The sequence below is a fragment of the Pecten maximus genome, chromosome 8 (genome assembly GCF_902652985.1).
Source record: "Pecten maximus chromosome 8, xPecMax1.1, whole genome shotgun sequence".
In the NCBI taxonomy this organism is placed as follows: domain Eukaryota; kingdom Metazoa; phylum Mollusca; class Bivalvia; order Pectinida; family Pectinidae; genus Pecten; species Pecten maximus.
In genome coordinates this window covers 26,269,098-26,282,577 of record NC_047022.1, presented here as the reverse complement: position 1 = coordinate 26,282,577, position 13,480 = coordinate 26,269,098, and the positions used below count along the sequence as shown (strand labels likewise).

The 13,480-nt window shown below is 35.8% G+C and overlaps 2 protein-coding genes across 2 annotated transcripts in view; one reads left to right on the top strand and one right to left on the bottom strand.

Moving 5' to 3' along the window:
• Positions 1–1,077: 1,077 nt before the first annotated feature.
• On the top strand, positions 1,078–11,979 carry LOC117333003. The gene is given in 3 exon segments (XM_033892110.1): positions 1,078–1,234; positions 9,779–10,454; positions 10,456–11,979. Coding segments are annotated over 2 exon segments (1,134 nt in total). The 5' UTR covers positions 1,078–1,234; positions 9,779–9,791; the 3' UTR covers positions 10,927–11,979.
• Positions 11,189–13,480, bottom strand: part of LOC117333002 (endo-1,4-beta-xylanase 1-like) — a 23,715-nt gene continuing 21,423 nt past the window's right edge. Inside the window, exons 11-12 of the mRNA XM_033892109.1 lie at positions 12,896–13,111; positions 11,189–11,799 (exon numbers count right to left, since the gene is read on the bottom strand). Of these exons, the coding sequence (XP_033748000.1) occupies positions 11,593–11,799; positions 12,896–13,111 (423 nt within the window). The 3' untranslated portion in view covers positions 11,189–11,592. The remainder of the gene's footprint in view (positions 11,800–12,895; positions 13,112–13,480) is intronic.

Here is a 13,480-nt window from a genome sequence, read left to right as displayed (position 1 = left end):
CTTCAAATACATGAGCCACCTTAAACATATATTTGAGGGACTTGTTTGGTATAACATCGCGATACACTTGGTAAGGCGAAGTCTCGAATGTCACCACCAATTGCCAACAGTCTCATATGAATTAAATGTTGATGAAACAGTTACAAATTCTTTTTTCAATGTCGTTGAAACTGTTTTGAAAAAGTTTTCGAAGATAATGGTGGTTATAACGTGTCAAAAAATACCGTATAGACAAAATGATCATTCTTTAACAGGAAAATTGCAGGTTTAAAGTCAAACAATCTCAGTATAATCGTATAACCTCACTTTTGCAGTTAAAGTTTTGGTCAGCCATTTGGTTTGGTTTGGTTTGGTTTATATTTTTTAACGTCCTATTAATTTGCATTCAATTTAGTACAACTCATTATAACAAAATTTACTGACAAACAGATCAGCCACAGTTTACATGACAGCGTAGCCGCAACTTTATAGAGGAAACTGCTCTTAGATTTTTTTACTGCAATTATATCACACAAACCTCTAAACAAGTATATTGAACACCATGTGTCAAGTCATCCTCACACACATACGTAAATACAAGCTCAAAATAGTAACACAAAAACACGCCCATAACTATAGCCTGTTACTGAAATACGGACGTTTAGTTGCAACCAAACGAACATACTACACGCAGTGTGCAGATTGGTCATTTAGGTTGGTCACAGGAAAAGTTCGGCAGCACGTGCACCGTACGATAGCCAGAGAATTTAACAGGCGCATTCTTCAGATGAAACTGCCTTTACTGTAACACGGGAGTTGACCTAAAGCATACACACGTACAATTACAAGCCAACAAGAATAATTGGTATTTCTAAAGAAATACATGTCCTAAACTTGTCCGTCTTAGTACATGCATATATTCCTTTATCAATGTGTGAAGTTTGATTAAAATCCCTTAAGAAGCCGCTAAAGTACGTACTAGACAGACGGAGATGAAGCCCATAGCCCGACCCCGGTTTTACTGGAAGGTGCCTAATTAATATCAATTACGCACAACAATTACGAAACGGACTATAAACAAAAACGGAAGTAGAATTATATCACATATGTATTTACTTACTACGCTTAAACTGTCCTTACTTCGTAATAACATGTTTTGTCGCACAAATGCGTACGAACTCCTGCAAGTGGAGTGACTGGTGGCGTAATATCAGAGGAGAATAAAGGGCGGATCCTACATAGTGACATGTCAATGGTAAGTCATACAGTTCGTCTGGTCACGGGTCAGTTTGACAAACATTCATGACACACTTCTCACGTGAACGCATACAATTACATTCACACACAATATTATGGTACTCATAGGTTTTTAGGTATACGAGTCAGTCTGGAGCTGGAGGATATGTTTACAAAATAACATTATCTGGTATAGAGGGATCATTCAACTAACCTCGGCCGATTCGGTACCCCTCATAAAACCTGTTTGAAGTAGGATCGGGATCGACCGAGATGTGACGAGTGATAGAGGGGTGTGTTTATAACAATTGTGTTACATATTAACAAATGTTTTCATCAAACAATATAGTGCTATTTATGTAGTAAATATACCTTTTACGTTTGTTTCTACACTTTTCGAATACAGTAATTAATTCAGAGATAATAATGATTTTGTCACTGTGTCATGTGATATGGATTCCTACGTGACTAGCAATAAAATGATTCTGTCGTGTGATTAGGTATAGAGCGTCCGTCGAGGCTACACCGGCAGTGCTTCCCCAGGTAAGATTATTCATTTTTAAAATGTAAAGTAAAGAGCAAGATATTTATTTTATTTCGATATTTCTTTTGAAATGATGATGAATAGCTAGTAAGACTAGATAAACATGTACATAATGTATCAAAAAGGCTTGAACGGACCAATAATACTCAGGTATGGGATCACAGAAGAAGGAAATCTACACTTTCCTTGGTCACCATTCATGTAACACAGTTTGTAACTTATATTTGTATTTCAGTTTTATACTTAACCAAGAAATACTGAATATTTACTGAAACTCTAACAACATTTTGTTCCACCTATATTAACACGGAAAATTCGACGCTGTGTAGTATACCCCTGCTTTTAGAGATATAAAGCCTTGTTTATACCCGTTTCTAGAGATATAAAGCCTTGTTTATATCCCTGTTTCTACTGATATAAAGCTTTGTTTATATCCCTGTTTCTACTGATATAAAGTCTTGTTTATATCCCTGTTTCTAGAGATATAAAGCCTTGTTTATACCCGTTTCTAGAGATATAAAGCCTTGTTTATATCCCTGTTTCTACTGATACAAAGCCTTGTTTATACCGGTTCTAGAGATACAAAGCCTTGTTTATACCCGTTTCTAGAGATATAAAGCCTTGTTTATATCCCTGTTTCTAGAGATATAAAGCCTTGTTTATACCCGTTTCTAGAGATATAAAGCCTTGTTTATATCCCTGTTTCTACTGATATAAAGCCTTGTTTATATCCCTGTTTCTAGAGATATAAAGCCTTGTTTATATCCCTGTTTCTACTGATATAAAGCCTTGTTTATACCCGTTGCTAGAGATATAAAGCCTTGTTTATACCCGTTTCTACTGATATAAAGCCTTGTTTATATCCCTGTTTCTACTGATACAAAGCCTTGTTTATATCCCTGTTTCTACTGATACAAAGCCTTGTTTATATCCCTGTTTCTACTGATATAAAGTCTTGTTTATATCCCTGTTTCTAGAGATATAAAGCCTTGTTTATACCCGTTTCTAGAGATATCAAGCCTTGTTTATATCCCTGTTTCTACTGATACAAAGCCTTGTTTATATCCCTGTTTCTACTGATATAAAGCCTTGTTTATACCCGTTTCTAGAGATATAAAGCCTTGTTTATACCCGTTTCTAGAGATATAAAGCCTTGTTTATAACCCTGTTTCTAGAGATATAAAGCCTTGTTTATACCCGTTTCTAGAGATATAAAGTCTTGTTTATATCCCTGTTTCTACTGATATAAAGCCTTGTTTATATCCCCGTTTCTAGACATATAAAGTCTTGTTTATAACCCTGTTTCTAGAGATATAAAGCCTTGTTTATACCCGTTTCTAGAGATACAAAGCCTTGTTTATAACCCTGTTTCTAGAGATATAAAGCTTTGTTTATACCCGTTTCTAGAGATATAAAGCCTTGTTTATACCCGTTTCTAGAGATACAAAGCCTTGTTTATACCCGTTTCTAGAGATATAAAGCCTTGTTTATACCTGTTTCTAGAGATATAAAACCTTGTTTATATCCCTGTTTCTACTGATATACGGCCTTGTTTATACCCGTTTCTAGAGATATAAAGCTTTGTTTATACCCGTTTCTAGAGATATAAAGCTTTGTTTATACCCGTTTCTAGAGATATAAAGCTTTGTTTATACCCGTTTCTAGAGATATAAAGCTTTGTTTATACCCGTTTCTAGAGATATAAAGCCTTGTTTATAACCCTGTTTCTAGAGATATAAAGCCTTGTTTATACCCGTTTCTAGAGATGTAAAGCCTTGTTTATACCCGTTTCGAGAGATATAAAGCTTTGTTTATACCCGTTTCTAGAGATATAAAGCTTTGTTTATACCCGTTTCTAGAGATATAAAGCCTTGTTTATAACCCTGTTTCTAGAAATATAAAGCCTTGTTTATACCCGTTTCTAGAGATGTAAAGCCTTGTTTATACCCGTTTCTAGAGATATAAAGCCTTGTTTATACCCGTTTCTAGAGATATAAAGCTTTGTTTATACCCGTTTCTAGAGATATAAAGCTTTGTTTATACCCGTTTCTAGAGATATAAAGCTTTGTTTATACCCGTTTCTAGAGATATAAAGCCTTATTTATATCCCTGTTTCTAGAGATATAAAGCCTTATTTATATCCCTGTTTCTACTGATATAAAGCCTTGTTTATACCCGTTTCTAGAGATGAAAAGCCTTGTTTATACCCGTTTCTAGAGATATAAAGCCTTGTTTATACATCTGTTTCTAGAGATATAAAGCCTTGTTTATAACCCTGTTTCTACAGATATAAAGCCTTGTTTATACCCGTTTCTAGAGATATAAAGCCTTGTTTATAACCCTGTTTCTAGAGATATAAAGCCTTGTTTATACCCGTTGCTAGAGATATAAAGCCTTGTTTGTACCCATTTCTAGAGATATAAAGCCTTGTTTATACCCGTTGCTAGAGATATAAAGCCTGGTTTATACCCGTTTCTAGAGATATAAAGCCTTGTTTATACCCGTTTCTAGAGATATAAAGCCTTGTTTATACCCGTTTCTAGAGATATAAAGCCTTGTTTGTACCCATTTCTAGAGATATAAAGCCTTGTTTATACCCGTTTCTAGAGATATAAAGCCTTGTTTATATCCCTGTTTCTAGAGATATAAAGCCTTGTTTATACCCGTTTCTAGAGATATAAAGCCTTGTTTATATCCCTGTTTCTAGAGATATAAAGCCTTGTTTGTACCCATTTCTAGAGATATAAAGCCTTGTTTATACCCGTTTCTAGAGATACAAAGCCTTGTTTATACCCGTTTCTAGAGATATAAAGCCTTGTTTGTACCCGTTTCTAGAGATATGAAGCCTTGTTTATACCCGTTTCTAGAGATATAAAGCCTTGTTTGTACCCATTTCTAGAGATATAAAGCATTGTTTGTACCCGTTTCTAGAGATATAAAGCCTTGTTTATACCCGTTTCTAGAGATATAAAGCATTGTTTGTACCCGTTTCTAGAGATATAAAGCTTTGTTTATATCCCTGTTTCTAGAGATATAAAGCCTTCTTTGTACCCGTTTCTAGAGATATAAAGCCTTGTTTATACCCGTTTCTAGAGATATAAAGCCTTGTTTATACCCCTTTCTAGAGATATAAAGCCTTGTTTATATCCCTGTTTCTAGAGATATAAAGCCTTGTTTGTACCCGTTTCTAGAGATATAAAGCCTTGTTTATACCCGTTTCTAGAGATATAAAGCCTTGTTTGTACCCATTTCTAGAGATATAAAGCCTTGTTTATATCCTTGTTTCTAGAGATATAAAGCCTTGTTTATACCCGTTTCTAGAGATATAAAGCCTTGTTTGTACCCATTTCTAGAGATATAAAGCCTGGTTTATATCCCTGTTTCTAGAGATATAAAGCCTTGTTTATACCCGTTTCTAGAGATATAAAGCCTTGTTTGTACCCATTTCTAGAGATATAAAGCCCTGTTTATATCCTTGTTTCTAGAGATATAAAGCCTTGTTTATACCCGTTTCTAGAGATATAAAGCCTTGTTTATACCCGTTTCTAGAGATATAAAGCCTTGTTTATATCCCTGTTTCTAGAGATATAAAGCCTTGTTTATACCCGTTTCTAGAGATATAAAGCCTTGTTTATATCCCTGTTTCTAGAGATATAAAGCCTTGTTTATACCCGTTTCTAGAGATATAAATCCTTGTTGATTCCCCTTTCTAGAGATATAAAGCCTTGTTTATACCCGTTTCTAGAGATATAAAGCCTTGTTTATACCCATAATTCTAGAGATATAAAGCCTTGTTTATACCCGTTTCTAGTCATATAAAGCCTTGTTCATACCCATAATTCTAGAGATATAAAGCCTTGTTTATATCCCTGTTTCTACTGATATAAAGCCTTGTTTATACCCGTTTCTAGAGATATAAAGCCTTGTTTATACCCGTTTCTAGAGATGTAAAGCCTTGTTTATATCCCTGTTTCTACTGATATAAAGCCTTGTTTATATCCCTGTTTCTACTGATATACGGCCTTGTTCATACCCATAATTCTAGAGATATAAAGCTTTCTTTATACCCGTTTCTAGTCATATAAAGCGTTGTTCATACCCATAATTCTAGAGATATAAAGCCTTGTTTATACCGGTTCTAGAGATACAAAGCCTTGTTTATATCCCTGTTTCTACTGATATACGGCCTTGTTTATATCCCTGTTTCTACTGATATACGGCCTTGTTCATACCCATAATTCTAGAGATATAAAGCCTTGTTTATACCCGTTTCTAGTCATATAAAGCCTTGTTCATACCCATAATTCTAGAGATATAAAGCCTTGTTTATACCGGTTCTAGAGATACAAACCTTTGTTTATATCCCTGTTTCTACTGATATACGGCCTTGTTCATACCCATAATTCTAGAGATATAATGCCTTGTTTATACCGGTTCTAGAGATACAAAGCCTTGTTTATATCCCTGTTTCTACTGATATACGGCCTTGTTCATACCCATAATTCTAGAGATATAAAGCCTTGTTTATACATCTGTTTCTAGAGATAGCACGTTTTATCATTAAGACCACATGTCTACCTAAGAATAAGTGTGTTTCAAGTTTGACAACTAAATGATTGTGATTCAGTTTACGTGTAGACGATAATTTTTATGTACATACTGATAACATATTCGGGCAAGGTTAAACAAACTGTTCATGCGATATTAGCTTAGAATATGATATGATCTTGATACTACTTTGTATTAATCTTATATATGAGATTAGAAATTTATTAAATCGTTGGTTTAAAACATCTACTTTTCTTTATTTGAACGACTGCCTAGGCTCTTGTTTATACTTCCCTATTTCTCTCTGGATTCTTATACTAACGAGTCCACGGAGGCTGAATTACTACCATGTTCATCATTTCGTACATTTTGCACATATGGCTTAATTCTTATATAAAGGTAATTTTGATTCGTGGGTCTTATGTTCAAATACTATGCGTAGTAGCATTCATCGGGTGTCACATCAAACTTATCACCTAACCAACCTGTTCTACCATATGTAATACGGCCATGTCATAAACAACATATGGAATTTATTAAGGATTGATTGTCAATTTTGTTGCTTGCATGGACTGATGAAGGGAAGTGAAACTCGTGCAAATGAAGTGAACTGCGAAGCAGTTCATGTACCATTTGCACGAGGTTCACTTCCCTTCATCAGTCCATGCAAGCAACAAAATTGACATTCAATCCTTATATTTACGTTAACCAAATTAAAAACTTCGCCACCAGATTGCAAAATTCGGTCACAACGGTGTGACATAAGTATGTCATTTTGTAACATTGTTATATTTATCGTACATGTGTGCACAGTAGTGGAACAGCAGACAGTCAGCTATTCTCGTCGCCAAGGCAACACAAAATATAGTCCCATACACGTTTTGATTATTACGATGTTGATACACATAAATACGATATTTTCAAGGTAAAATATTCATTTATAACAAATATTTATGATATTGTATAATTAAACCTTAGCAATACCCATATAAATACGAATTTAAAGTGCAGTGTTGACAGTATAATATGTGTGTGATTTCGTCACTCGAGACACAGGGACTCGGTTAAAAAAATGAGCACAAGGTTAACGTGACGACAGCTGTTCAGTGAACTATTACAACATTAAAAAACAGAGTTTATATACTCTCTAAAGCCTTGAATTTTTTTTTATTTTGTAAGGTTTTATAGTTTAAGTGAATGTTGGATTTTTAGTCTTTCGATTATTTATAAATGCCATATGCTACTCAAAATATTTAACGCCGAACACCTGTGACCGTATGTGATGCAGTCTAATAGCCGCGATATTCAGAGCTCCAGAAAAAATGTAACAATGTCGATTTTAGTCGCAGGTTAGCTGATGATGTACATTGTGCTCTTGAAATATTGGATTTCATTGTCGTTCTGGCGTTTTGGGATGTAAATTCTGATAATAGTAAGTAAAGAAACATTGATTTGAAAATTGCGACAACTGGAAACTTGTGTCCTCCATATGTTTAGATTGAGTCAAATTACAATAATGTGTCCCTGTGCTCGATATAGCATACTGCTGCTGCAGCCTGTTTTGTGTTGTTAAATAGTGTTAAAATTGAGGTTTATTTTCTGTGACCACTAAAATGGTATGGCATTCGAGATACAGCTAACGTTAGACCTACTGCGCTACGTAGGTCATGAGCTCGGTGCTATCGGAAGTGTCAGTGTTCTGTCAGATCCTATTTTTTAAACTGTCTGCATTATACTGGCATTTTTATTAGCACATAAAGCGGCTATTCCACTTGTGTTCATATACGCTTATAACAAAGTTACACAATTCACAAAATGAAAGTGCATTCAAGTCTGAGGCGGTACAGAACTCGATCGCCATTGTAAACTCAGTGAATGTATTCACACGCCGGGAAGAAAGTGATTCGTCTCTCAGAACAGAAGCACGCGACCAATAATCTTCAATGGGAAATGAAGTGATCTGAGTTTACTATGTTCATTGAGGCGGAGCGAAGTGAAAATGTAAATATTAAGTAATAAAACTATTGTGACGTCATTTTCAGTTATTACATCACAATTTATATATTAAATTGATATATGACGTCACGCTATTGACCCTAGAGAAAACATACCGTCCAAGTCGAAAGTCTTATCAATATAAAATAATTTGAGGGTTTTCATTACTTACATCCTCATAAATGCGGTATGTGATAAACATTACCTTACAGTCTAGTCATGGTCATATGAAATTGCTAAAACTCGTTCAATAAATGTTACATGTCTAAAGGTTCTCGTTTAATAAATTTCATATCACATAGCCACTCACGTAAGATCCTCTATGTTGACACTGTACCCTACATTGTTTGCTTCACTTATAAAGTATCGTTTGAGAGGTATATCAAACACTGTATTCATTCATTTGCTTGAGGGAATCAATATTACACGGTGTTTGGATTTTTTCACTATTGGGTATAATCTTCCTAATGTGACCCCGAATCTAGCTATTTAGAAATTTATATGTTAAACATTATCTTCCTAAAATCCAGAAGAGATGATTTGTTATATTTCCAGAACTCGTTAATACTAAATCAAATTATTATATAAATCATCAATTTCACGTACCACTGTTTCTGTGGTGTTAACCGTTACATGATTAAGTAAATACGGGATGGTATAATCTGTGGTTTCTGAATTAGAGACCATGCACAGGGAGATAACTCTGACAAGCTGTACTCAAATGTTCATTGGACATATTTTTCGTGTGAGATAACATTTTATGAGTTCATATCTCATTATTGTGTCAAGAAAGTCCTTTTTTCGTCAAAGGATAACACATTGTTATACTGTAAATCATCTATATTTCGCTTAAGTTTATAGATATATTCAAATTACACTCATAAATAGCGGTCAATACGATGCAATCTGTTGTTGATATAGGGGTACATCATTCGCGAAAGTTATTTTCAGATCAGTGCTCGCGACATAACGTATTCGCAAATATACAGTATTCGCAAAATTTGAGTCATTTATAGTTTAGTCATGCGATAATTTATAATTGTTGCGTCTTTTCTAATTCTCCTATTTTGAGGTCACGATATCGAGATCAGGTGAATAAGGCAGATGCCCCATCAATTTAAATCCACACTCGTGAATGGCGCCCATGGCAATGACAGACTCTTTCACCCAAACCCTAACCCAAACCCTAACCGATTTTGTCAGTTTTGCAGAAGCCGCTTGTCTTGTTTACTTAAGAGTATTATTTTGTCATATGAACAAACCAAATTAGGCCAGTGCTTGGGTGCACGGCCCTATATAGTCACAGAATAGAAGGACTTAAAACGAACATCCTTGACCACCTTCCATTCGAGCCTCACTGCTTATCAATAAGCCCTTGACGTTTTATCTAACATAGATAACCGCGAAATCAGTCAACTATACAATTTATGTCTTTATCTCTTTGAATTTAAAAATCTGAACATCATTTTTGAACAGATAAACTGATGACATGGCGAACTTACCTGCTGTCTCCATACCCATTCTGCACGTACGAGGCAACCACTACGATGTCGGATACCACACGGGTGCGACGTTCCAGCACAGAATTAAGTCGTTTTACCAGAGATCACTCCTGATACAGGATAAACTGCTCCCGTTTTACTCTCAAAGACGAGGACGAGAGATAGCAGATGTTTATCTCCGGGGAGTACGCGACAACTTCCCGAATCTCATCCGTGAGATACAAGGTATGGCTGATGGCGTTGGAATGCCATTTGAAGATATATTTATACTTAACATTGCCAAAGAAATCTACAACTGTCATTTTAATGAAATGAAAAATTGGCCACCAGAGTCCGATAATCTGGGATGCTCAGACATTATGATCAATACCCCCGCAGTAAAACTGATAGCTCACAACGAAGACTGCGACCCAGAATCTAAGAATTTCGGTTATATCGTCAGTGCTCATATCAGAGAAGATTCTACTGATGAGAAATTCACAGCTTTCTCTTATCCTGGCTCCTTGCCTGGCAACACATTCGCCTTTAATAAGCATGGTATGATTTTTGCCTGCAACGGACTTTATCCAAAAACTGCAGTATTAGGTGCAACTCCCAGATACTTCCTCAACAGGTCTATGATGGCTGCCACGTCGGCAGAGCATGCGCTGGAAATTGGGCAAGAACGTAGGTGGTGGATGTGCTGTCGGGTTCAACCTGAATTTGGGAAACTTAAATAACCTACGTGATATGTGGGGCTTGGAAATTGGGCCTGGTAAGAAGGAGAGCATGGTCAATCTGCACACATTAACGGAACAAGCCGTAGAGTCGACAATGCCCTGTTATGTTCACACTAACAGCTATAAACATCTCAAAGTCGAGGAAATGGACGCCCTATCATCAACCGAAGCCCGCATGAAACGTATCCTGGAATTTAAACCACCCTCTACAGTGGAAGAAGTCAAGACGATTCTGGGAGATACAAAAAATGATGAGTATCCAATTTATCGCACTCCTAGCACCACAGACAGTGGAAAGACGGTAGCAACCGCCCTGTTTGACCTAAAAGACAGAAAGGTGGAGATTTACATGGATAACCCCAAATATTCTCAATCTCCTATATTCACTCTGCTTTTGGAATAGGTGAGCTCTGGTATAAAAGAACTCATCACTGGCTACACATACATTATCAATACATGCGCGCACCTCGCACACAGGGTATACCACCCTAAAGTTATCATAGATGTTGATTTGGCGTTAAACCAATATATAATCAAATTGATGTAATGGTGGCCTCTCCTTGAATGTGGACTTCAATGCGGATAAATGTTATGTAAAGGCGAAAAGTCTCCGTTTTTCAATATCTTCTTCGAAACCCGTATAAGATACAACCAGAACCAATCTATGATTCTCATATTAAGAATTTATTAACACCCGTGAAACCAGTCATCATAAAGCGTGCAGACACCGTGGTCAATCTGTAAAAAAAGGGAACATCATTTTAGTAATACGGTCCTGGTTCTATTGAAAATGAAAATGAATGGTTAAATTTGCAATTGGTTTTGAAATGTGCTTATGTCTATCCTCTGTACAATCCACTAACTTGACATAATTGTCCTTTAACAAGTGTGCCGATCTAAATATTTATATTCTACTAATCTGAAAAACGAGTCCAGTGGCTTATCATCGCCTTCTGTACAATGGATTGACATTTATATCTCCGCTTACGTTTCATATGTTGGAATGAAATAAAAACACAATTGATGTGTATTTATGTAAACAACGGACAGACTGTAAAAGGAAACATACTTATGGCATATTGACTTTGACAGTGTTCCCACCATTGTCCAGTGTAAAGTGTTGGGTTCGAACCAAGTGGCCATTGTGTTTAAGACGAAGAGTGTAATCTCCCATGAAACCAGATGTGTACACGTAATTTCCGGTTACAGGTATAGATTCGTTTGTACGCCAGGTGTTGTGGTACAGCTGGAGATAGCGTCTCCCTGCTTCGTTGGGCTAAGAAAATAATTTGTAATTCATGGTTGATATAAAGAAAGAACTTGTATTATTCTCATGAACTTATCTACTTTTCATAGTTGTATCTAGTGTGAAAACAGGGGAGATTTTACTCACATTCAAAATATAAATAATCTGCATCACAATCAATAAAAACGAATTAAACCTTTTTGTTTGGTATATATTTGTGCTTTTCTTTCTTATATATATCATTTCGGAAATAAAATATATCCCTATTTTATGGTAACATGTGAGCAATACGTTGGTAGAGAGAATTGTCTCATAAAATCGGTATTCTAGCAAACAAACAAAAAGCTAAAAACAATAGAAAATCGTTAAAAAGACATTTACAAAAGGAAGACAATTAAGATGAAATGGTGACATATGCGATTACTTAACGTTTAAACTTTTCCGTGCATTAAAGAAATCAGATGAGTACTATGCAAATATTATTAATTTTATTGAAAATTGAGTTGCCTCCCTTAGAGCGATCAACAGTGTTTTCTTCATTCTTACCAACCACATCAGACATGGCCACACGAATTTCTAGTGAATAATGTTTTAAGATAATTATATCCAGTATGTCCGATTATGTACGATAACAGGATACATCATAACGTTTACCACTCCCCGTGTTCAATGTACGTGAAAGGATGTCATGTGAAAATGTTCACAAATACCCGGATTGCGAGGTTATTTTTCGAAAGCATAGTTCCCAGTATTCATAAAGGCATTCGCTCTTTCTTTTTGTGTTTCACGGCGCTTGATATTAATTTCCTTTTATTTCGAAGCCAGATCTCAACGATCGGAATGTAAGTATGCAATCTATCTACAAAAGGAAAGCGATACTAAGCGCCGTGAAACAAAAAAGATAGAGTGATGCCATTTTGAAATGTGGGGAACTCTGCTTTCTCAATATTACAATCCGGGTGGATGTGAACATGTTCCCATGACATCCTTTCTCGCTAGATTTTATCCATCGCCTTTTGATGTACGTAAACATGAAAACTTCGAGGAATGTTTGGCAGTCGGCGATGTTCTATACAAAAAACAAGTGAAAATCTTTTCAGAAATTTGGTCGTAATACGTGCATTACCGTCACATCGTGTCCAGTAGCCAAGGCCGAGTCGTGTATCCAAATACGGCCGTCCCAGTATCCCCAGAGTAGAACGCCTTCCACAGCCGGGTGACTGATGAACAACGTCAACATATCCTCAAGGGCGTTGGCCTTCAGTACTTCATCGACCTCATTCACCGTGAACTCTGTGATCCAGATAGGAAGACCAGTCTCTGCTACCTTATCTAACCGATACTTATGGGGGAAACACGAGATATTACTGATAAAGCTAACTAAGTTACCTAAATATCATCTATCCTCACTTATATATCAAAGATTGTCAAATCACTTAAAGCAACGAATAACATTTAGATATGTGTGGTAAAGAGTCTTAGTGATGAAACGATAGATATGATATTCCAAAACAAAAGATGGTATTTAGCTATTGGTAACAAGGGAAAACTAGAATATGTGACATTTGTAGCTAACACTTTGGTATGCATTGCTAAACGTCTTTATGTAATACTATACTTGAAAAATACAAATACAAGAACACGCTACTCTGGATATAACACATTGTTCATGATAATCAATTGACATAGCGGATAAAAGAAAGTTTAATTT